This window comes from Pangasianodon hypophthalmus, chromosome 14, assembly GCF_027358585.1.
Source record: "Pangasianodon hypophthalmus isolate fPanHyp1 chromosome 14, fPanHyp1.pri, whole genome shotgun sequence".
NCBI lineage: Eukaryota > Metazoa > Chordata > Actinopteri > Siluriformes > Pangasiidae > Pangasianodon > Pangasianodon hypophthalmus.
The window spans coordinates 17,508,009-17,532,844 of record NC_069723.1 but is presented as its reverse complement, the minus strand read 5'-3'; the positions used below and the strand labels follow the sequence as shown (position 1 = coordinate 17,532,844).

The 24,836-nt window shown below is 37.3% G+C and overlaps 4 protein-coding genes across 15 annotated transcripts; 2 read left to right on the top strand and 2 right to left on the bottom strand.

Moving 5' to 3' along the window:
• The first annotated feature begins 538 nt into the window (after positions 1–538).
• hspb6 (heat shock protein, alpha-crystallin-related, b6) lies at positions 539–2,992 on the top strand. 2 transcript variants are annotated; one of them, XM_053239727.1, is made up of 4 exons: positions 539–694; positions 961–1,120; positions 2,470–2,592; positions 2,725–2,992. In XM_053239727.1, the coding sequence occupies exons 2-4, from the start codon at positions 962–964 to the stop codon at positions 2,896–2,898; spliced, it is 456 nt and encodes a 151-aa protein (XP_053095702.1). In that variant the 5' UTR covers positions 539–694; position 961; the 3' UTR covers positions 2,899–2,992. The 2 variants fall into 2 exon arrangements, with proteins under 2 accessions (XP_053095702.1, XP_026790714.1); XM_026934913.3 differs by lacking the exon at positions 539–694 and having other exon boundaries at positions 848–1,120.
• A 448-nt stretch (positions 2,993–3,440) lies between these two features.
• On the bottom strand, positions 3,441–12,651 carry proser3 (proline and serine rich 3). Of its 6 annotated transcripts, none has more exons than XM_034310726.2 (14): positions 12,583–12,651; positions 12,159–12,218; positions 11,951–12,059; positions 11,587–11,849; positions 11,118–11,278; positions 10,642–10,751; positions 8,656–8,741; positions 8,078–8,217; positions 7,406–7,596; positions 6,858–7,324; positions 5,429–5,618; positions 4,871–5,045; positions 3,727–3,808; positions 3,441–3,578 (listed from the first exon to the last, which is right to left on the bottom strand). In XM_034310726.2, the coding sequence occupies exons 2-14, from the start codon at positions 12,167–12,169 to the stop codon at positions 3,539–3,541; spliced, it is 2,025 nt and encodes a 674-aa protein (XP_034166617.2). In that variant the 5' UTR covers positions 12,170–12,218; positions 12,583–12,651; the 3' UTR covers positions 3,441–3,538. The 6 variants fall into 6 exon arrangements, with proteins under 6 accessions (XP_034166617.2, XP_034166615.2, XP_034166618.2 ...); XM_034310724.2 differs by lacking the exon at positions 12,583–12,651 and adding an exon at positions 12,359–12,576; XM_034310727.2 differs by lacking the exon at positions 12,583–12,651 and adding an exon at positions 12,402–12,576 and having other exon boundaries at positions 12,159–12,236.
• Positions 12,652–12,704: 53 nt separating this feature from the next.
• On the top strand, positions 12,705–19,133 carry lin37 (lin-37 DREAM MuvB core complex component). Of its 6 annotated transcripts, none has more exons than XM_026934910.3 (10): positions 12,705–12,825; positions 13,701–13,795; positions 13,927–14,002; positions 14,819–14,869; positions 16,012–16,041; positions 16,386–16,471; positions 17,134–17,291; positions 17,765–17,896; positions 18,522–18,595; positions 18,717–19,133. In XM_026934910.3, exons 2-10 carry the CDS (start codon positions 13,762–13,764, stop codon positions 18,793–18,795), a joined length of 720 nt encoding a protein of 239 aa, XP_026790711.1. In that variant the 5' UTR covers positions 12,705–12,825; positions 13,701–13,761; the 3' UTR covers positions 18,796–19,133. The 6 variants fall into 6 exon arrangements, with proteins under 6 accessions (XP_026790711.1, XP_026790712.1, XP_053095699.1 ...); XM_026934911.3 differs by having other exon boundaries at positions 12,711–12,825; positions 13,698–13,795; XM_053239724.1 differs by lacking the exon at positions 12,705–12,825 and adding an exon at positions 12,894–13,052.
• Positions 19,134–19,973: 840 nt separating this feature from the next.
• On the bottom strand, positions 19,974–22,806 carry LOC113539243 (chymotrypsin-like protease CTRL-1). The gene is made up of 7 exons (XM_026934909.3): positions 22,670–22,806; positions 22,433–22,536; positions 22,140–22,219; positions 21,957–22,038; positions 21,468–21,648; positions 20,563–20,690; positions 19,974–20,279 (listed from the first exon to the last, which is right to left on the bottom strand). Exons 1-7 carry the CDS (start codon positions 22,713–22,715, stop codon positions 20,118–20,120), a joined length of 783 nt encoding a protein of 260 aa, XP_026790710.1. The 5' UTR covers positions 22,716–22,806; the 3' UTR covers positions 19,974–20,117.
• Between the last annotated feature and the right edge of the window lie 2,030 nt (positions 22,807–24,836).

The window sequence follows — 24,836 nt, the reverse complement described above, 5'->3', positions numbered from 1 at the left end:
TTGTCATGCTGGAACAGGTTTGGGCCTCTTAGTTCCAGTGAGGGGAAATTGTAATCCTACAGCATACAAAGACATTCTATACAACTGTGTGCTTCTAACTTTTTGGCAACAGTTTGTGCAAGAACCACATTCAGCTGTAAGGATCAGGTGTCCATAAACTTGTGGACATGTAGTGTATCTTCTGGTGGATTACTGATTTATCTTATAGGTCTACATAAAAAGTCAGGATATGAATCAAAGTCATAAACACTTTCTGCTTTTTTTTTATGGAGGATTAAACTAAAAGATCCATTTCTGAAGTCTGAGCACTCACTGGATTTAAATATATTTGATATTGACATAAGCACATTTCCTTCATTTCTTTCTAGCTCTAAGTAGGCTACATAGAGATAAATACATAAGCTGTATATCCTTCAGAAATAAAACTTTTAAAAATCCTGGGAATGCTTAATATCCAGGATAAAGCCTAAACCTGTTACCAAATCAATCTGCTTACATAATTATCACAGGACACATCACAGGCTACATAAAGGGCTGCAAAAGCTCCATGTGGGAGAGTTGCAGGGGTGAGAAGAGAGAGAGAGGAGTAAACTCTGTCTCTCCAGTAACCGTAATAATAATAATAACAATAATAATAATAATAATAATAATAATAATAATAATAATATCACAGAAGACAAGTTATATTCCACAGGTAAGTGCCTGCATGTTGAATGGGAAAGCTATATGACTCTTTCAGACATCTGTCCAGGACTCAGGGTGACTCTTGTTGAATATGAATATGAATCTGTTTCCGGGAGACATATTTGTGAAGGTGGTGAGGGGGGTGGAGAGCTATTTAAATCAGGAGGAGACTCCTGTTCACTGTGCGCAATAACCAGTGCGCTTTCATCACCTAGCTCTGCGCGGAGCAAGCATTTTTCCTCTTCACATTTTCTCGTTCTTTTCTGGCTGTTGAAGGATGGATTTCGACCTGCCTCCCACCATACCTGCGAGCGGGATCCCCTGGGAAAGAGTTCTGCCTCCCCTGCTGCCTCGCCTCGGGGGCACTGTGGGATCTTACGCATGGACCCCAGCCGAGCTGCTGATCCCGGTTAAAGAGCACACAGGAGCCGCACAGGTGCGCCAAACCTCTCACTTCATAAAGCTTTTCCAACATTTCCACACTGTCAGAATCAGTCTGAGTATGGACTGTGCTAAAAACACGCCTTGTAGGCTGAAACCAAAGCATGAAAACGTTTCTTCAGTTTGTATACTGTCAGAAAAAAGTAGCACCATCCTACTGTTACACACTAGGATTAAGCGTTAAAGTGTGGACACTTTATCCCTCTGGGGAACATTTACATGTTACATGTTTCCCTTTCACTTCACACATCCCTGCTGAAAAAACAACAACAACAGAAACCATCACAGAAATTCTAATGTAATACCATTACTGACTATCAGCTAACCATTAAAACCATTACCGGTCCTTAATGGTATCCACTAGACATAAAATGCCACTAACAGAAGGCAATAAATTACCAGTAGAGATGCACAGGGACCATTAGAGTTTCCATTAAAACCAGTACAATTCCTATTATAACCATTAAAACCATTACAAATTCTACGAGGGTCTCTATGTTTTTCCAGCAGGGGTAAAACCCTTTAACCAGTAAGCCAAAGAACCCACGAAGAACCTTTTTTCTTAAGAGTATACTGCCAACGGAACGTCTACAACTAAAACAGCATACTCAGGAAAAAAGTGCACTAAATTATACCTGTCCTTGTTTCTGTAAGGTACACCTATTGTTCCCTTTTCTTTAACCTAGAAAGCTTGATATAAGTATAAGTGTACCTATAAAAGCTAAATGATACTAATGGTACAAAAGGTGTATCCTTGACAGTACCATCCCAAAGAAAGCTACAATTTAATAAAGTACAAAGTACCTTTCTTTACAATGGTACTATGAAGGGTACACCTTTTTGTACCATTAGTATCCTTTACATGATGTAGATCAAATGGACCATAATAAGTTTTAGAGTAAATCTTTTAAAGGGTAGAGCTTAGCATGAGATGTTGGGAAACATTCAGTGATGTAGGCTACTATTTTTAACCTTCCGTTTTTGGTTTTGTCCCTCTGATGTAGTTTCCAAGTAAAACCCCTTTAGAAAGCTAGAACCATTAACTATCACCTTTTTTTTTTTTTTTTTTTTTTTTTTGAGTGTTTGGGACATCTGACCTTATCAAGCCTTAAAGTTTAAAATGTATACAGAGCAAAAACTACAATGTCATGGGCAACATTAGAAAAACAATCTACAACCTGTGTGTAATCTTCTCATGAACTCTGGTTTCCATTGTATAAGTGTCCCAGTGTGTCTGTCCCAAGCACTTCCAAATGTCTCAACTAATTAAAGCAATATTTCATCACATGATGATGCACATCATAGTGATACAGCCCAGGACATTCATCACATCTTTATATGCAGGTTGTGTGTGACCAAAATGGATTTACTGTACAACTTGATGTGAAACACTTCAGTCCTGAGGAGCTGATGGTCAAAGTCACAGGCGACTATGTCGTGGTAGAGGGAAAACACGAACAGAGAAAGGTCAGTTCTAACCCTCATAACCGGCTGACTTGATTGTTCATCTTTACACTTAATGTACATTTAGCTATGCATGCCTTAGAAAGCTAATCCTTACCTTTGTTAAACATGTGGTGTAAACTGACTTGGCTGTAGGATGGATCTGGATTAGTGACCCGGCAGTTTAACCGAAGGTACCGCATTCCAAACGAAGTGGACGCCATGAAACTGGAGTGTGCAGTGTCGCCAGAGGGAATGCTTGTTATTTCTGCCCCTTTGATGAAGGCTGAAAATGCCAAATCACCTACACACTCAGGACCAGGAGTGTAAAGACACTACACGGATGTTGACAGGGAGACAAGTCAACAGACGGACCTTTTAATATTTATGTAATTCTGTCCCAAGATATATTTCTATCACTCTCTCAAAAGGATGAGCATCAGGAGAAACAGACCAACCTTCCTCTTGCATGAAAGCTAGCGGGCACTATTTCCAAATGCCAATTCCAAGCATACTTGATACCAAGCCAAAGAACACATCATTAACCCTTTTTGTTTAACATTTTAATAATGTTAGGCTTCCAGACATACTGAAGAAACCTGATCCGAATTCAGAATCTAGCACGTTCTAAACATTCTAAGATTGCTGTTTGAAAACAGTTGCACATATCAGATATTGATGGACTTCTTAGTCTCATAAGTAACCAAATTGTTATTGTCGAGTTCATGACTGTACATATTCCTTAATAACTTTGTTTTGTAAGTGTTAAGTATGAGCTATGATATTCCATGCACTGATGTAACTGCTGCATTATCATGAAGTCTTCAAATAAATATTTTTCCTAAATAGTTTATTTACAGTGTAAACACATTCATATCCATTTGAAGACACAAAATAAATACACAGTGTATTGATTTGCAGTAATAAACATGATTGTGTGCTGAAGTGCATTGTTCTTGTTCACAGTAGATCAGTCTTCATGGAATTTATCCAGCATCATGTCAACCTCACTGGGAAAAGAAACATAACCATAATCATTACATAACATAACCATTTACATAACCATAGAACTTTGTTTTAGACGACATAGAAGCCTAGATCTAGCACAAAGTTTAAAAATGTATTCATTACCAAATAAGGTACAAAATATTTTCTCACCAGAGCTGCTCTTTCACCCACTTTCTCTGCTGCCGAAGAACTAAGAGCAAGGGATCGTCTTCAAATTCCAGCCCATCCGAGTCTGTATTAGGAAACAAAATTTGGGATAAGAAGCTCAGAGATAACCACCGCTGTTACCATTATGTCGTGTGTCGTAACTTCTAATCTAAAATGGAGGTTGCTTTTTTTAATACCTTTATTATAGTGAGACTGTATTTGAAGTAAACATTTTATGCATGTATAAAAGATTCATTTTATTAAAAAAATGCATTTATTTACCTGAAGAGATCCTGAAGAGAGATTTGAAAATCAAATAATCCCCTGATAAGTTAATCCCCTGATAACCCCATAGTTGTAAAATTGTGTTATTGTGTGGGTTCTAAAACTTTAGAACATTATTCCTTTAATTTCCTCCATATAACTTAAAACATCTCAGCAGCATGGAGGTGCAGTGAGTAGTGTTGCTGCCCCACAGCTCCAGAGTCCCCAGTTCGATCCTGAGCTCAGGTTACTGTGTGTGGAGTTACACATGTTGCCCCTGTGTTTGTGTGGGTTTCGTCTGGGTTCTCTGGTTTCCTCTCATCTCCCAAAAACATGCCAGTAGGTGGATTTACAACTCTAAATTGCCTCTTGGTGCGAATGTGTGACGGACTGGTGTCTCATTCAGAGTGTACTGACACCCAATGTTCCTGGAATAAGCTCCAGATCCTGTTACTGTTACTGAAGATGAATAAATGAACGCCAGCTTGCTTTCTATCTTACTTAATTATTTCCACCTGCATTATTGTGCTTTTGCCTTTTAGGATCTTATTTTGTGTGTTTATTTCCTAATATTATTTTTTAGACTTGATATTGTGTCTATAATGAGTAAGTTTGTTTATGTGTTGTAATAATTTTTATTCCATGGGGCCATTTTTGTAGTAGTATAATCTATAAATTGTGCTACATACTAGAGTATGTGCATATCTACCACAGCAACACAATAACAGCTAAAGGTACATTGCAAAACAGTTATTTATAGAACGGTGCTGTCCGATGTAACAGGTGGAGGCTAAAACGGTTAAACTGCGCTCACTGTTGACCTTACACACATCATGTCAGGAACCTAAGAGGAGCCGAGGGTTCATGATCATAACTATCTCACCTTGTGCCTCCTGCATCAGCTGACCTATGACCTCACTTGGTTGGGATGAGTGTTGAGGGGGAGGTGCAGGGGAATGAGGAGGTGCTGGAGCGGTGTATATGGGAGAGGTAGAGGAGTGTGGGGTTCTAGGCTGGACTGGCGAATCAGCACCGGGAAACAACACCTCGGAAACCACCTTGTAGGGCAATGCGAGATAAAAACAAAAAAACTGATGACAAATGGGAAATTACAGAGAAATTGAAGATAATATTCTAATGTAAAAAATACAACCTCTCTGAGTTTTCTAAACACATCAAAATGGAAAATCAATATTGCAAAGCAGTATTCTATTATATACTGTTACTGCTGGTACCACATGTAGTGTGTCCCATAAGTTCTGCATCACAGAAGAAAAAACTGGCAAAACAAATGCTTATATATACAGAACATGCTCAATATGTCTACCATTTTTCAGTTCCTACGAGTAGAATTATTTGGATCTTCCTTGCTCAGATACATCAGTCTGTAAAAATATAAAAATATCCATTAGCCCTGTGATGAGGAAGTGAAGACACCGACCTGGCCGAGAGTGTTGTGTATCGGTGATGGTGAATCCTGTGGACGAACGCCTCGTGTTGAACTCGGATTCTCCCTGTGCCTTGAATTCTCTTTGTTTTTAGAGTGAAAATTTTCTTGACCCCTAGTGTGCCTGTCTCTGGCCTTGACACTGTGTCGATTCCTCTCAACCACATCTCCGTCCCCCACATGCCTACAGAAACGAAACTCTCCACATCAGCCTGTGCAGCACAACCAGAACTGATAGAAAGCACATTTGCTACACACAGGCTACATATTCAATATTTTGTACACTGAGACTAGCTGAAAAGCCTTTTCTCATACATTGTGTATGTCCTAGGAGTGTAAATCAGAATTTAGGTTTCCCACTCTTCTTAGGAAATCATTTTCCAGATTATTTTTTTCTGATTTATATTCAAGACAGCTGTTGCTCATGAAACTCAAATCTGCCTATACTCTTGAAAGTCAAAGATACAAGAACCCTCAGCCAATTTTTATTTCATCATTAACTTTATAGAAATTATGGAAAAGTATGGAAATAAAACAGGGTGTACTGTTATAGAAAAGTAATCAACGATGGGTTGGTGTGAAGCGGTGTTACATTTACCACCCTGAAGTTGATTATTGTCCAATAACAGCATGCAATAAAAAGTGTTTTTATTCCTCTTATACCACAGCATTACTGTTATAAGTAACAAGTTCAGATTTCAAGAATTATCTAAAAAATATCTAAAACTGTATACAAACAGTATAGCTAGTTAATACCTAAGCCCAAAGAAAATCCAAATATGGACAGAAATTGAACTACAAGTAAGATTTTTTTTTTTTGGCTAAAATAAGCCATAGCAGTGGCTTAAAAGCACAATGTCTTAAGATATTGTATGCAATAAGAAAATAATATTCTTATTTTCTAGATGTTTTCAATAACTAGAGAACCATTTATAAATTTCCAGGTTTCCAAGATATTATGAGTAATGCAGTATCTTTTTATAACTATCTAATGTTTTTTTTTAAAAGTAAAAACTCTTAAGAACTCTAAGCAGATCATTTGATATTAACATTTTCTTCTGCTTTGATTCCTTAAAATGGTAAAATGTTCATTTTTATACATTTAAATGTTTAATTTGCTTTTTCAAAAAAATTTCAGTGTTGTTTTAGTTTTCTATACATTAAATAAAAGTATTATTTAATGTATTAAATAACACTTAAGTAAGTATTAAACTAATTTTAAATTTTAAATGTTTTCTGCTGTTTTGCTGGCAGTTTGTCAGCAAACGTATATGTATATCATGACCCTTATTGTGCATAATAGAAGTGTCTTCAATTATTGTGACATGATATCGTAATTTTTTTGTCATATTGCCCATCCCATGACTGGAAGTGCACCTTCATTAAAAATAAAAGCTGAAAAAAAAAAGAAAAACAAACAAACCAGGACGTGCACCTATCTAATTTCTTCTTTCGGGTAAATGGCACTGATTTGTTTTCCTTGCCCCGTTCCCCGTCCAGTCTGCCACTGCTCTGCATGCCCCCTCTTCCCTGAGAGCCATCTCCCTCTGAGATCTCAGCAGGTTGTGGAGATGGAGATGGAGATGAAGAATACTGCTTCTCACTGCACAGCTCTCCGGAGCTCTCTGAAGAGCAGACCTGTCCTCTGAGACAGGGCTGAGGGAAGGAATGAGCTGTCTGAGGCTGTTTAGTGCCCTTCTCTCTCTCACAGGGAGGAACTGAAACCAAGTGGCTCTGAGTAATGGACTCAACCTTGGTGTGGATCCTGGATGCAGGGTGGACTTGGGTGGAGGAGGATGGCATTGGCTCAGGGACTGGACAGGAGGCAGGGGTGCTTACGCTGCCAGTCGCCTCCACGGGTGTAGACGTAAAAGAGAGTCTAGGCTGTATCTTTTTGAGGGGAAAAAAAACAGCTATTGTAGCAATGACAGAGCAGTCATAATATCATAAATGAATTTGTTGTTTATTTACTTGCATTGCCAGTCTGCTCAGTAAGGGCTGATGAAGAGCTGAACTATGGGAGGAGGTGTGACTCCATTGTCTGGCCTGCTCCATCTTCCTCCTCAGGCGCCACTGAAACAGGATGTCATCCTCGGGCCGAGGCCGTGACCCCACAGGGCCTGGAGCAGTGACAGAAGGAAGTGAGCCTCTGGGTGTTATCACTAGTGGAAGCACAGAATGAATACAGTGAGGCGAGCTAAAATAAAAATGCACTTTAATGGACATTATGCATTGTAAGTAGAGGCAGTACTCTGTGCTTAAAGTACTAACAGTATGAAATGATATAACAAGTTCTGCAATCAGTGTATTTAGTATCAAAATCTAAAAATAGATGTTGAAATGTTAAAAAATTTAAGTGAAACTTGATTATTTTAAGAATTCCCTACATTAAACAGAAAATCTACATACAGCTCATTTTTTGTGGGACTTCAATTCACCCAAAAGGATTTATTTCTTATTTATATTTACAAGCTTGGCACAGAATCACCTCCATAGTTTGTGCAATAGTTAAATATCTCAAAGCAAATTAGAATAATTTCACCAAGGCAGCTGTTATTAAGTAAGAAACTAAGAACCATGCAGTGAACATTTGAATAAAGTGTGTGTGTGGATAATCAGTGCTGCTGTGTGGCATGTACTTACAGTTGGCTGTATCTATCAAGCTGGGAACTGTGGGCTTTCGGATCGGCTCATCAACACTAAGAGGAGAGGAGAAATCAGAGCAGCCCAGGCCTTCAGAGCTGATGGGTACACCGCTGGAGCCACTGCTCAGTGAGTGCTCACTGAAAAACACCATACACATATCATCTTACTCTTTTTAATAACCAGGGTCATGGTAGATCCCGAACCAACAAATAAATAATTCATACACGCAGGCTACATTGTGATGGAAACAGTGCTTTCAGTCACATTCCTGTCAGTCATAATTATTCATCAATCCATCACAGATTTATCTAAATTGTTCAATATTTAAATATATATATGAATTTTATATAATTTATATAGTTTAATAACAGATACCTCTCATACCAACCATTAACCATTAACCAGTGGCCTTCATATTATTTTCTGCACTAATTAATCACCCTTTTTTTTTTTTTTTTTTAACCCTGTTAAAAAGTGAACGAATTGATGATTTATGTGATTCTACTCATTTACAACAGCTCTGTATGCTGGAGGCTGGTGTGTTGAGTCAGTATGAGAACTGTATTGTATGGTACCTCCTCTGCAGAAGTCTTCTGGCTCTCTCCTGAAGCTGAAGGACTTCTGGCTCTCCTTGCTCACAGTGTGAGGAATCAGATAAGGCCTGGAACACAGCAAGCACAACATTCGAGTTTATATTTGTAGAAGCCTTTAAAAAGCATGTATTTATCTCAGTACTGCCACGCACATGATTTATTTTAAGTCTTCTGCCTGCATGCTTTGCTGCACTTTGCCTGCATAAGGTATCGGTCTTTGATACCTTATAGTTTGCTGCTTGGGGGACAAGTGACTGGGATAGAAACTTCATAAACACTGAAACCCTTCTGCAGTGCTAAAACGTAGCTCAGTGTAACATTTTTTAATACTGGCATTTCATATTAAAAACAATATCTCTTTATGAGACTGCTCCAAGACCAGATGATTCTGCATGCATTTTGACTTCCAAAAATAATGTTTTAAAGTCACAAAAGTTAGCTTCACTTTCTCAAACAAAACAACCACAAATGTGCCAGAACAGCAAACCTAAATTGCACAACTGGCTGCACAACTCAGTGCTGTCTATGAAGAATTCATAAATATACAACATGACACTGAACAACGACAACAGGAGGTGCGAGTGCAGCGAGCTGAGGAGAGAAGCTCGTCTTCCTTTAATGCCAAGGCATTTAACTGATAAACCACAGAGAACTGAATTTTAAACACTGCATGTGCCAAACCGTTTTAGGTCCTACAAACAAAGGACATGTAAGGCAGGTGTGTTTCAGATTAGGACCACTAAGAGGCAACATTTAGCCACCAGTCTCATCGAAACATGTGAAAACCTTTAATATAAAACAAAACAAAACAAAACAAAATCAAATGCAAATCAAATAAAGTGCCAAATACAGAATATGGAATATACAATAAATGATAACTAAAAAGTCTTTAAATATACAGTCTAAAGAGTATCTCTAACTTCAGGGACACACTTATTGAGGTGCCGACATTGTTGACAAAAAAAATCCTAGCCGACAGAGCGGGGGAAAAACCCCAACAAAAACTCTAGCGTATGTTGGTTGATGGATCAAGGCCGTGTCAACACCATAAACATTAAAATCTTTAGTAAGATAACTGTACTATTATTTAACTGTTATTAAACTAAAATTTGAAATTTACAGAATATTTTCAATTAAAATGTGAATCCATGGCACAGTGCTGTTGCATATCTACCTCACAGAGTGAACTGCTGAGCACAAGACATCAAGCTGTTAACCTGTGATAATACCAATGAGCTATTCAAAACAATACCACTTCTTTAATCTTAATGAAGACAGACAGAATGCTGAGTGCAAGCTGCAAAAATACAACAAATTTAATAGTGTGTATGACAAGAGATGCTGTTGCTTGGCGACGCAATATCTGTGAATCTGAAATAGCGTTCTATTGGGCATATTGCGCACTTTGTAGGTTCTACACTGGCGTCATGTTATACGTTATGGAGTGAGCACACAGTTAACCGGAAGCCATAGTTAATTCAGGCTTCACTGATGAAAGCATTAAGACTGTTTTGATTTTTTTATGTAGAGCTTGTAGTTTGTTTTTTTTTTTAAATCTACATAATTATCAGCGACCAAAAACAAACAACACTCTGGTCAAATTAATAAAAACAAATCGTAATAAATATTAAATTTATTATACAGTGATGACGCTGCCTCTTAATTTTCTGTAACAAAGTGAAAATTTAAAAACTTTACTGTATAAAGTTATACATCCATAGTGTAGTGTTACTGTTAATGTTTGTGGTGGTATAACATTAGAAGTTCAGTAGTGCTTCTAATGATTCCCTTTTTGACATTTAGCCTAAAACAGAGTCGTAACACAACTTTTAAGACATTGTTTATTTTAAATATCTAGTAATTAATTACTCTTTGCATTCAAGTACTCAGCTACAAAATGACTTTAAATGTCCACCACTTACTACTACACAACCATTAATAATCTAAAAGATTCTGTAAAGATCTTACAAGTGCACTCAGGTCAAGCAGGCCTCTGCTGGGAGAAAGCGAAGTGTCTGCTTGATGTCTGAGCAGGTCTTGCACGCTGCCTGTGTCGTCATTTCTACACTCAAACGATCCTGTGAAAATAGTAAAGAAATCCAGCAAACCAACTCAGACCCATATCCAACAGTTTTTAACTGTTAAATAATAAAATATCTTTGAACTGTGCCGCCTTGGAACGGATTTTAGTTCGTCTTTATTGTGGTTCCTTTTACATTCTTTGCATATGCTATATACAGACAAAAGAATTCTGCATAAGTGGACTAGAGAGCACAATATAAAGTAAGCATTATAGCCAAAAAGGCATGAATTTGCATGATTAAATTGTCCAAAAAAAAAAAAAAAAAAAAAAAAAAGCTGTGAAAAATTGTACGGAAATTGCATTTGCATGTTGTTTGGGCTAGTTTGTTTGGGATTAACCAGTGCTATACACTGTAACATACCTCTAAAGCATTCCTTAGATGTTTGAGTTGGAGTTGAGCTGGATGGCTGTGAAGGATTTGAGGACATCCACCAAAATGGCTGATCGTCTGCTCCATCAGCTGCCAACTTCTGTCTTTCTCCACGACTTTGTGGCCTTCCGTAACGGAAACGCTCAATGTATCTAGGAGAGATTTTCAAACAAAATAGTTCCTTCAGAATAGATCTTCTACAGTAGAAATCATTTAACTCATCTCAAAGATTTTATTTAACTTTAAAACGTTAAATGTTGCATTACATGCTTGTGTTATTAAGCACAATAGTTTGTTTAATCGATATAAAATACAGTATTGTTATTTTAAAAAACCATGGTCATGTATGAAAATGTAAAAAGACAAACAATATTATACAAAATCTGACACACTTTCTAGAATTTAAATGTCTCAAATAATTCATATTTCTAATACAGGGTTTTCCCATTATATCTCGTACTTTGCCAGCACGGAAGGCTCCTGCATTCGACTGGTCCTTGTGTGTTGTGGATGTTGAACATCAGTGCTGCCAGGAGAAGAACTCTGATCGGTAGAGGGCCAGGATTCTGAGAAGTTCTGCTGACCCTTTACAGATGGAGGAGGACAGAGAAGGACCCTGTGAGAGCCTTCAAGGAAGCGCTGGTCCTCTGGGCTGAGAGACGCAGTGTGAGGAGGAGACTCTGGAGGACTGGCTGACTGTGTAAACCGGACAGGGCTCAGTGCCTGGACACAACACGAAGAACACATTGGATTATCATTTTGACCTTGGTGACTGCCAACCACTTCCGATTTCTCTTTCTCTTTTCTCAAATGAGTTCTCTCACCAGCTTTTTCTGTTGTTTGGGGATCTTCTTTGCTCTAGATGGACTGTAATGGCTTTTAGTTCGGTGGGGTTCAGGTGGAAAGGGATTCTTTTTGGTGAAAACAGCCTCACTAAAACAAGAATTTGGGTTATTAATCAGTAGATTTTAAAACATATTGACATTTATCCCCAAGTCACAGGTAACAAATAGAGCTTTAGTTCTATCTCACCTTGATTTCATGATCCAGGGTTAAGAATTTCACACTATGAGGTAACTTCTTAGGCCTTCTCTATGTGCAAAAACATATCTATTGAAGAAGTTGAAATAAACCATTATTACTGTTAACTATTATATAATTCAGTAGGAAGTTAATAGCGAATTAGTAATAATTCTATGCCCATGAATTTCACTTCATTACATTCTGCCTACTTTAGCTGAAGGTAAACACTGTCTGATGTTAATATGCAGGTACCTAGTGTGTTACTAGGCAGTCAAAAGCGACGAGCTAGCAAGTCCGAAGAGAAAATGCACAAATATAAATTAAAATATAACTAAATATCATATATCAGAGATAGTACTGACTCTATCTTTACATTTATTCAAGTCAAGTTAAATAAAATGAATCTTCCACACACACAAAAAAAATTGCTAACCTTTTCCTGCAACTTGAAATCTGTTTACACCATATAAGTGGCCCTCTAGCAACCAATCCGGTGTTGCAGCGGATGACGGACAGATATTTTACCCAATAAGATTAAAGGACGGTTAACAAACCTGACCAATGAGGAAAAGGAAATTCAGTTGCGCGCGGAAGAGGAAAGTCAAGTGAACTGAAAATAGATTATAGCCGAGCTAAATGCTAAAGTCTCTGGCTGTCTGTTATTTTGTTAGATAATGTAAGTGACTTTAAACATTTATTATTCGATAATATACATCCTGTAAAGTTTAAATTACTGATGCATTCAATGAAAATTGAGCGAATGTGTTGGTATGACTATATAATTTAATATAGCTAGTTCGCTAGCTAGCGAAAGTCAGCTGATTAGGTTAGCTGCTAGCTAGCAGGTTACGTTTGGGTGTAGGAGCTAGTCAGCTGTTTTGTTACTCATTCGGATACGCTTATGTAAGTTTTTGTAATGTGTTTAAATAATTAACGCTCATTATAGCATAGACAGAATAGTTTAACCAGCCAGTTAGTTATGTAGTCGTGATGACAACTGGATTGTGTAGCCAGTAAAGGAAGTTTATTACTCTCCAGTTAAATATCGTGAGTTAAAGATCTAACAAACTAATTACTAACCAGTTTAAACGCTGTTACTTAACTAGTAAGCTTTAATTGAGTCTGTTAATTAGTACAGTACAATCAGTTTGTTAATCAACTGCATTATTAACGTCTGGAATATAAACTATATGGCCGGCTGCGTTGATCAAGAGAAGAGAATGCTAAAATTAATGTAATTTTCCAAATATTTATACACATTTATATCATATGATGTGACTAGGAGAGTTATGAATGACATCTGTCAGATGTAATTCATATAGTTTAATATTTTTACTGAGTAGCAGCAATATTATTCATCAGGATTTTTGTCATGAGTATCACTGCGGTCTTATAAACATATTGTTCATCCAAACTGAAGATGCAACATGCAGTGTAAATCCTGTAAATGTGATTAGAAAGATCTATGTATTTAACATTTTAATACACTCGAGTTAATCCATACTTCTGTTTGACCACTGGGATTTTTTTTTTTTTTTTTTTTTTTAGCAGGACAGACTAATGGAACTGCAGATGTCAGTATTTGTTGAATGAGGACAAGTCTGCAATCAAAATGCTTCACACGAAAGTTAAGATGGAGAAACCAGGTAAGACACGACCAAACGTCTCTTTCTTACGTGTTTAATATATTGTGTGTAAGACTTATACTGTGTATGTTTTTATTTGATGTCCTCAACGACACATTAACATGTCCGTTGTATACGGGTTTCTGTTGAAGATACCGAGGGTGCTGTTGCCAGAAGTCGTCTTGATGCAGTGCTGCAAGGTCTGGTGGAGAAAAGTGACAGTGAGAGGTCAGTCTGAGAGTAACAGCGCACCATGACTAGAATGAGATCAGAATGAGCTGCAGAGTGGATTGTTCAGAGGTCATGAGGAGGTTACCTGCTGACCGAGTGAGACACCTGGCAGCGTGCGATCAAACTCATTTGGTGATTTGCAGTGCTCTTAGAATATTTACTCAATCAAAGGTTGTGAAATTTACTATTTTTAATAATTGTTGGGGGGAAACAAGCAAGCATGGACATTCTCTATGACAATTTCATAGAGGCACAAAATAGGTAAATTTTAACTGTTATAAAAATTAATATGGAAACAAGCTATACCATCAGGACCAGGATAAAATCCAGACATGGAAAAGACTATTCATTCAGTCAGCATGAGATTTATCGAACATACTCAATAATTTGTGATGCCTTTCATTACTGTAATCTTTTCTCTTTGTGATTCTAAGCATTTGCCACACATATAAATACACATTTGCCATGTAACATGTTGTTGACTTCTCTAATTTGATTAGCCAAATGATAAATTACAGGAGAGCACAAACATAGTACTCTGATCCATAATATATTAAGTATACTATAGAGGAAATATATTCAGTATGTTATCCATTGTTATATTTTTATTGCAGGTTAGCAGTGTATATGATGATATTTTCTAAATTGTATGTATTTAATTTTAAAGTTAATTTAATGGATGCCCTTAATGTTTTGTAGTATTGTCATTACTTATTACTGCGGCATATGTTTCTCAGGAAATGCGCTTTTCTTAGAATTGACCGTTGTTCCTGTATCTCTAATCATCTTTGTTTTCTTTTCCTTCCTGTGAAGAGATCAGAATGAAGATGATTCTGGAAAAATGGTCGCAGACTCCATGAGCAAGTATGTCCTTCTGCTGCTTCTTTTACACAAGCAACACAATCAAGTGGTTCATTCAAACATTTATTGACGCTGAAGATTTAACTGCAGTATTTAAGTCATCATCCATGCTGATGACTTAGATAGGGGACACAGAATTGTCATACGTTGCAGTTTTTATCTTATACTGTATATTTATTTGGCTTCTACAGAAAGCCCAGTGTCCTGCTTCAACTGAATAGAGCATTGTGAAATGATTTCATTAGCGTGATTATTATTATTATTATTATTATTATTATTATTACTATTATTATCAGGTTTTGAAAAGAGGCTGACTTCATAAAACGCCCCCCTGGTTTGAACCACAAGTCTAGTTTCCAAGGTTTACAGCTAAGGGACTTTCAACATGACCTGAATGACTGAAACCTTTATTAATGATATGAAACAGTTTTGAAAAGTGAATAATTTAACTACTTTACATCTTTCTTTTTACATATGTCAAAATTTAAATTAATTCTGGGTGTAGAGTATATCAGACTGTAAAAAAAACTATATGTTTTTAGAGCCCCAAACAATGTTTATGTGATTAAAAAAAGGAGGAATTATTATTATTAATTATAATTATTCCTTTCACTGCTCAGTTAATATTAATTATCTTTTCCCAGAGCCATAAATGATCTGAATTTTGGTTAAAGCAAGACTGTAATAACTATCTTCTTTCAGTGGATAGTGGTCTCTTTCAGTGTGCTTTTGTGATGGTTGGAGCATTTCTATATGTATCACCAATGCTGCGTCATAAATATTTAATAGCTATTCTGTATCAGCTAGTCTGTACAGTTCTGTCAGTACAGTGTTCTTGCCCCGCAGTGTTTCTAACTATCTTGCAGTGAGGGTTACTGTGTGCTAATAGCACCCCCTGGTGGAAAAGGGTGAAACATTGCATTAAACCTTCTGTAACATTTCAGTCTTGATGCCTTTTTCATTTTTCCTTACTGTGTCCATGTACACATCTGTGTGTAATAGCCTTCTCCAAATAGATATTTAAGTGATACGCTAAGAATCTGAGTCTTGCTTCCTTATATAGAATTCTCTGTTTCTTCTGAAGAGTAAAGAATGTCATATCAGTAGAACTTTCAAGTACTATTTCTGACTTCTTTTTTTCATAGGGACTTATCCCCTTCCTCTCTTGGGAAAAGGTAAGAAAATCCTCATTTTATCTTGCTTTTTGCAAACAGTCCATGCTATCATATGCCTCTTGGCATTTTCTCAGTTACAGAGTGAATTGATGTCTTCTTCAGCATTTGTAGTTTGGCATTCATGGTTCACTTCCAGAGTTCTACCAAGTAGAAATGCACCTCCAGTGAAAATGAATTAGGATCACAGCAAAAAAGGTTTCTTGGAAAGCTGGATGTTAAATAGTTAATAATGTGAGGCTGTAGGCAACAGTCCATTTGTGTTAAGAAATCTAATACATTGTAAGAATATTGTATTGGGGACTGGAGATTTTTAAGAGATGTTGTTGTCTTTTTTTGCACCACAGGCCATCTTCACGCTTTGCACAACATCGGAGAAAGAAGCGCAAAGAGATGGAGGACGGCTTATCTGAGACTAACCAGCACAAACAAAGTAAGAATCCTAGTTTAAAAAAAAGATTTTTGAGAAGAAAATACATTAATCTGTCATTCCCTACTGAAAGTATTTTTGAAATTAAAGTTATCACATTAATGTAATTTATTAAGGAAAGTGTTCTTTTTTTAAAACTGCAAGTAGCTGTAAAAACAAAAATGAATTCAGTAGTGCATAACTTCTTTCAGATTCAGCTATATTTGATATACCAATTCCCTTTCATTTATCCTGACAATTTTTGTGATGATGAAATATCAACATGGGGATGTTGTAAATGATTAATTAGTTAATTTTTTAACTAATTAATTAACTAATTTTTTGGGTTAATTTTTCCAGCCTGAACTCATGTTTAAACCTACTGTCAACTCAGTTATTAATTAATATTAATACTTTTTTCTATTTAGGCAGTCGGAGAAACTACTTAAATTTCCTCTAGTGAAAACATTCTTTTATATTACGGCATCTTATATATTTAAGCTCAGAATATCACTAATTGCAGACGTCATTCATTTTCCTTTTTTTTATTCTTTTTTTTCCCCTCTTGCTAATTCTCCTGAAGGCTGCCAATAATTTTGGAGTAGTCTGTACCATCGTAGTTTTATAATTAAAGCCTTAACTTGTGACATTTAAGCCTGACCTGTGTGTCTGATTGTTTTCATCAGACTCGTACATCATCAAGCTGTTTGATCGCAGTGTGGATTTGGCGCAGTTCAGTAGCAACACTCCACTCTACCCCATCTGCAGATCGTGGATGAGGAACAACCCCACTGTACGAGAGAGACCAATGCCCAGTCCACCTCATAGCATGGCAGAGGAGGAGGTCAGCTCCACATCACACTGCATTCATCTCCTCTGTAGGATAGTTCTACAAACAATGAGACTCATTCATCAGTCTTTTTGTAAAGTAGTTTGTGAATCTTTGCGTAAGCCAAACCAAGCAAAAAAATGTCAAGTTTACAAAAGCTTCAGGAAAAGGCTGATTTTCTTCATACTAGCGTACATGAGGTGATGAATGCCAATCACCCATAAATTATCAGATGTGTCCATGACACAGCTGATTTGCATTTGGTAACGCCCACAAACCTCCATAAAAGGCAAAGCTCACAGAGCAATAATGATGAGCGAAAGGCAAAAATAGACTTTATCAGAGGTAGAAGTGAAAGTTATTTTGACTCACATCTACGTCATTAAAAATATATATTATTTAACAGCCAAATTACAGAAAAGATGAACAAGTGCTCTGTCTCAGAGGGAATGTAGTGCTAAATGGATTTTTTCTGGTGTCTCTTTCAGGTGTCAGACATGCTGAATGGCAAAGTTCAAAATATATACCGCCTTCCACCTCCTGGTTCTTGTCCGGTTAATGAGTCTGGTGAACCAGTCAACTTAAGGATTCCACCCACAGAGAAACCCACCATAAGCCAGGTGAGGTCACGAGGCTGATCACCTGTTATGAAATGTTATGTTTAATATTGTTATTCATAAGACCACATTCCACACTGATCGTTTACTTGTTGCTTGTTTTATTTAAATTAAATGTTAATGTATTTCATTTTCATTGCCAGTTTATGAAATACATGATATAGGGGGTCGGATGAATAACTGACTAGTGTGTTTATTATAATGTGTTTTACCACATTGCAGTTGAATTCTCCATTCTGATTGGTCAGAAGGTGTTGCTTAATTTTCTATAAGATCAGCTCAGACAGTATTTCCAGCTGCAAGACAAATCACATGTTTATTTTAATGCACTCTTTTTAATAATTTGTTTTCTATAGTAATTAATTCACTGGGACTTGTTTGGTGGACACTACATGTAAACTTTGCTGTTAACAAACAAAGGAGTATAATCATTAATATGGTGAAGTTTTCATTGTTCTTTACATGTCTTTTCATAACATAGTGTTTTATTCATTAAAGAACAGTTTTGTATTTATTGCTGTGATGGGAAATTAATCAATTTAGTAGCATTAACAGCCCTCTGCTTTGTGTTGGGCCACATCACAACACCCCTTATTGATTGTTTTTCTCCCTTCTATAACTCCTTTAGTCCACAGACACTGCATCAGGAGCCACTTCTCTCATGCTGAATCACATGAAACGCTGGAAGAAAATTAGACAGAAGTAAGAGTCTTGAGCTTTGAAAACAGTAGCTTAACAAGTAGCTAATGTTTTATGTTTTCATGCTAACTTCAAGAAATATTTGGTGATTTTAATATAAGGTATAATGTATGTTTCCATTTAGGTGGAAAGAGGCTTCTAATAAGAACCAGCTACGCTACAGCGAGAGCATTAAGGTCCTGAAAGAGATGTACGAGCGCTAGCTCATCTTCATCCCCTGCATCAGGAGACAGTTATGGTCTTCCATATGCAACTTCATTGAAACGGAGGTTAAGTGGAGAGTTTCAGGTGGAAAAATGGACTGATAATTGTGTAGTTGTCTGCACATGTTATTTTAATATTTGTTAATAATCAAATATTTGGTAAGTTAGTGATGTTAGTATGGCCTGCAATCCAGTAGCAAAAGCACAGATGTGATGTATTTTCAATTTCCATCTTTGTGATGCAGGTCAGTAGAGTCAGACGAATGCATGTTTGTTCTACAATCTGGTAATAACAAAAGAAGATAATTTGTGAACAAAATAAATGTTCACTTTTTCCATGCATGTTTTAAATGCTTATCTTTCATCCTTCTTGAAATGCATAATCTTTGTTCAGATAGAGGTTATACGTTTGTCTTTAAGGGTGCATGGATTTTACAGCCACTGAAAAGAGCTTATCAGAAGGGTCTTTTTGATCTGAAAACAAGTGGACAGCGTTAATTCCAGGTGTGAATGCAGTTAAATGTGTCTTGTAACAAAATGAAGCACAATGTGTGCACATTGATCTAAAACTCTAAAATATAATATCATTTGTAGATGGTGCATCCACGGCACCTGTTGCACTACCTCTCAGAATAAAAGCTCTAGACGGTAAATGCATTGGTGAAGATTAAATCATTTGATAGAGCGAAGGATGGTCTATATTGTCATTTTACATATAAACAGTGCAAAGAAAAATTAAGGGTAGTGCAGCACCCCTGTTGCAGAGGGGGCTAATGGCCTTACACAGAGGTCCGACAGTGGGAACTTGCTGGGATTTAAACTCTAGGGTCTGGTGTCACCTGGGTTAAGCCTAAGCTTAGACTAAAAAGAAGCTCTTGTTTGTCTCCCTACTGGCACTGCAATTTAGTTAGGCAAGCACATCCGCAAGCTACTTTTAACAAAAATGTAGTTTTTCTTATCAGGATTTCAAAATACCTCAGAAGCTAACACCATTATTAGCACAGCTGTCTGAGGTGCCTAGTATATATATGTTTTTCCACTGCTGTGACCTTCACATCACACTTGTATTTATTTAGGCTTAATTATATAGGAACCAATAAAATATTTTGATAATTTCCTTTCGGTTTCTGATATACAGAATGATTATTAGTGCCTAAAACATAACACAAAGTCTGGAATGATTGCCTCTTAAACTTTTATTAGGAATTTCTTTACAAGCGTCTGATTGAAAGTAACCTCAGCTGTTGACAAGACCTTGTATGCTCAAACCCAGGAACATAAGGTACTGAGATCCTCCAGGTCACCATGAAGCTGCTGGCAGTCTAGTTCGTGGCAACGGTCTGGTCAATCCAGCTACGCAGGTACGAGACACGGGCATAGACAGCAGGGGCGAGCACATTGCAATTGGTTGTTCCCCAGGACACAATTCCGACCTGATGCCAGACACCACTGCTCTCACAGACCAGAGGTCCACCAGAGTCACCCTGCACATATTACCCACACCAAACACATAGTAAGTATGTTAATTAACGGAAGCTACAATACATACAGTGCATGAACCACTAGGCTACACTGTTATACTTAGTAACAAAAACATTGAATTGTCTTACGGAAGTAATTCTTTTACATATAGAAGTAGTTCTGTGGATGCCCATGTTGGGTCTCAAACAAGTTACATGATCACAGTGGTTCCCAGGAACAAAATTTTCTAGTTAATTAATATGTGTCCAAATTTTCTAGCTAATCTGTGTGTCTGCTTCAGCTCACCTGGCAAGAGGAGACGCCAGAGGCTCCAGCACAAATCATAGAATCGAAGATCCTGTTGCCCCAGTACTGCTGGCATTGTGCTAAGCTCAGTATAGGCAGGGCGGTCTGCTGCAGAATACTGGGGCTTGCTAAACAAGACACAAATTATAGAGAGTATAAGAAATCATCAGAGCGTGGGCAGGAATGGCAGTAACAGAAAACACTTTTTTAAAATTTCTGTTAAGCCTCTCACATCTACTTTGCCTCCTGCTGTTCCAGCATTTCCTCTGGCTTGTGTCTGCACTTTGTATTTAACTGTCTAATAACCAGATGGTAGAAACGTCAACAAATCTAAGAAGGTGACTAATGGTAACACAAGAATTGCCAGATTAAAGTTGACAACTCAGAAAGCAATTGTATGATCAAATGAAAATTATAATGTGATTTAGTGTTTCCTAGTCTCATAACTGAGTAATTAGGAATGGATAGTCATACCGCCTCACACATTGCATTAGAAGGGTGATTGCAGAATTGCGAATCAATTCTGTAAGGTTCTAGAAAAATTGTATGTTGTATTGTTTAAGTAGCCATTCAGAATTTGACAGAAACTAATGTAGATCAATTGCTGAATTTTTGTAAAGTCATTTTGTAAAGCATTTTGGTGTGAAACTGTACACAGTGGTGAATTTGGACATGGCAGTGGCTTGATTTCCTCAATGTTTTCTCAGTGTTGGTATGCAGCGTCCACCCAATAATGTCTTACATAGAGTAAATAGAGATGGTTTTTGGAGAGGATAAATCAGCCTCAAATTTGGTATGGAGCTTTCTGCTGATGTATCTAACACTCGGCTGCCTTAACCGGAAGTCACCACCATTGAGATTCTCCTCTATATATCTATAGCCTGCATGCTAGGTAATGCACTCACAAGTGAATGCTGTTTTGCCCCAGCCGGTGGTTACGCAGCGTGTGCCAGCAGGAACATTGGTACTAGAAGTGGCCAAGCACACAGGAGACACACGGCTATTCAACTGCGCTGGAGAGGACAGCTTCAGCAGGGTGATATCATTGTTGAAGTTCTGACTGTTGTAGTAAGGATGGGTGATGGCCTGTGAAAATTTGAAATACACATTATACACATTCATTATATCTGGACACATTCAACAGTATGAGACTTAATTAAAAAAGATTTCAGATTCTGTTATGTTAAGGTTTACAGTATTGGACAACTGAACAAGAGATCAAATGCTGGCATACAGTGAGAAGACAAGTATAGTGCCCACAGTAGAATACAACAGATCAAAAATCTCAAGTGACTGTGTACCAGCAACTTTTTTTTCATTAAAAAATGCCGCTTTGAATGTACAGAAAAAATATATACAAATTTTAGAAAGTCACAAAAACATAAAATTGGTACCTTGGCAATGTTTTTGACCTGAATCGGTTCAGCATTAGACGCGCGATTGTACTCGCCGAGGATAACGAGATGACGTGAAGGTCTATATAATAAGGAGGTAAGAATGAAGTTAATTAAATACAGTGTACCACATTAAAATATTGTACATCATTATGGTACTGGAATAAGGTCAGTGTCATTTACGTCACACGGCAGTGTGCAGCAGTGACGACCCAGTACTGGTTGATGAGGGATCCTCCACAGAAATGGAAGCCAGTTGTATCCTAGTTTGAAAAGTTAAAGATAATCTTCAATAATTTCATTCTTTAATTGAATGAAGGTATATCTAATACAAAAAGGATACTTATTCAAACTAATGAATTAAAACGATAACGTTTTCTTAAAAAATATTTGATAAAATAGAGTATTAACTAATATTTATAACAATTTTAAGTTCTGTAACAAACCAACTTAAACACTTCCTGAAATGATGTTACCTGCAGTGACACCTGCCAGGGCCACGATCCAGACACTGCGTTCTCACCGTTCACAATCCTGTTGTAGCCACTAATTTGAGGCTTAATTGCAGGCACTCCACATCCTGTGAGAAAAATGCACAAATTTTTACAGAAACACAAAAGTGAAGTTGAGAGCAGGCTTATTTGTATGTTGCCTAAAATCAGAAATAAGCAGAAAATCTTTAACTACAATTCATTAGCTCGTAGAAAACTTGCCTAGTGTGGATGCCACAAGAGCAAAGCAACTAATGATCCACAGCATCGTGTAGGTGAAACACTTTTCTGCTACCCCAGAGGACTTGATACTGGCTTTATAGTCCTTGTAGAAGCTGATACAGCTGGGAAAATGTCAATGTGCTCTAGCACACCTGTAAAAATCCCACAACCCAGGAATATTTATAACTCACATTCATATCATGTTTATTATAGTGACCTATAGAATAACTACATTACCTCAACCAGCCTCTAGAAAAGATGTGGATCATATGTCCATGAATGAACCAACAAATGACCTTGATAGCTAATTTTTCTTACATCCAACAATTTATGCATGTAATTTTTAAGGATTTAGTCCAATCCAGTGTGTTATACAACTTTGCACACAGTGTTATGGAAAATGAATGAATATAAGTATTAAATATACAGTATGTAATATATTACAATAATTATTTATATGTAAATACATGTAAAGGTCTACATTATTTACAGTATATATAAATAATTATTATTATATATTATATATTATTATTATTATAATTATATATATATATATATTGCAACAATTATTATAAATTGTAATAATTGCATGGCCAAATGCCACAGCATGTAATCTATCTATCAGATGTTAATCTATGCCACAGCATGCAAACTACTTGTCTGTAATGATGTGTAATATCATGTGATGTCATGGAATTAGTGGTATTTTACTTGTACACGATTTCTATACTGTCTTAGGAATCTCCGATATTTGACCAGCTGGAGCATAATCTTAGTTGATCTGACCATGTACACTCTGACACATGATAACATGGCATTGAAAAGTCTGCGCTGATGTTTAGTGCTGGCAGAGGTCCTCTTGGTCACCCATGAGTCTAGTTTATGGTAGTGGTCTGGTCAATCTAGCCATGCAGGTAAACAATGCAGGCATAGACAGCGGTGGTGCTTATGTCAGATCTACCACATTTCACCACTGTTCTCACAGACCAGAGGGACACCAGTCACCCTGCACATAACATCCACATTAAACTCTCTGAGAGTTTGGAGAATGAAGTGATATTGCCACAAGTACATTAACCACTAGTCTGTATTGTTTGATTGCATCAAATAAATAACATTAATTAGTTTCCTTGCATGTAGTCCTCTACATTCTGCAAGCATGGACATCCATGTCAGGTTATAAAATGAGATACCCCAACACAGTGGTTACCAGGAGCTAGATACACTGTATGGCCAAAAGTATGTGGATACCTGACCATCACACCTATATGAGCTTTTTGAGCATCCTATTCCAAAACGTTAATATGGGCATTAATATAGAGTTGGCCCCTCCTTTGCAGCTGTAACAGCCTCCACTCTACTGGGAAGGATTTTGGAGTGTGTCTGTGGGAATTTGTGCCAATACGGTCATTCGTGAGGTCAGGAACTGATGTTTGACAAGAAGGCCTGGCTCACAAACAGCATTCCTTTTCATCCCAAAGGTTTTCAGTGGGGTTATGCTCATGTTTTTATGGACCTTGATATGTCCACAGGAGCACATTCATGCTGGAACAGGAAAGGGTCTAACTCAAATGGTTACCACAAAGTTGGAAGCATACAGTTGTCTAAAATGTCTTTGTATGCTGTAGCATTAGCATTACCCTTCACTGGAACTAAGGGGCCCAAACGCTGAAAAACAGCCCCAGACCCAGACCCTCCACCAAACTTTACTGCTGGTACTAGCGTTTGGTAAGTAGCATTCTCCTGGCATCCGCCAAACTCAGATTCATCCATCAGACTGCCACAAAGTGAACATGCCTCTCTGCAGAAAAGAACTCTGCTCCAGAGTCCAGTGTCCATACACCACACCAGTTAACGCTTCTTATTGCGCATAGTGAACTTAGGCTTGTGTGCAGCTGCTCGGGAATGGAAACCCATTTCACAAGGCTCCCAATGTACACTTCTTGTGCTGATGTAACTTTCAGAGGCAGTTTGGAACTGGATAGGTGCTTTTTATGAACTACACACTTCACCCCTCTGGGAGGCCCTGCTCTGTGAGTTTGCATGGTCTACCCCTTTGTGGTTTTATGGCTTTTTTTTTTTTTTTTTTATACAAAGGAGGCAGGACTTTACAAGCTTTTAACTAATTTTAGATTTAGTTGGGCTATAAGCTGGAATTAAAATAGAA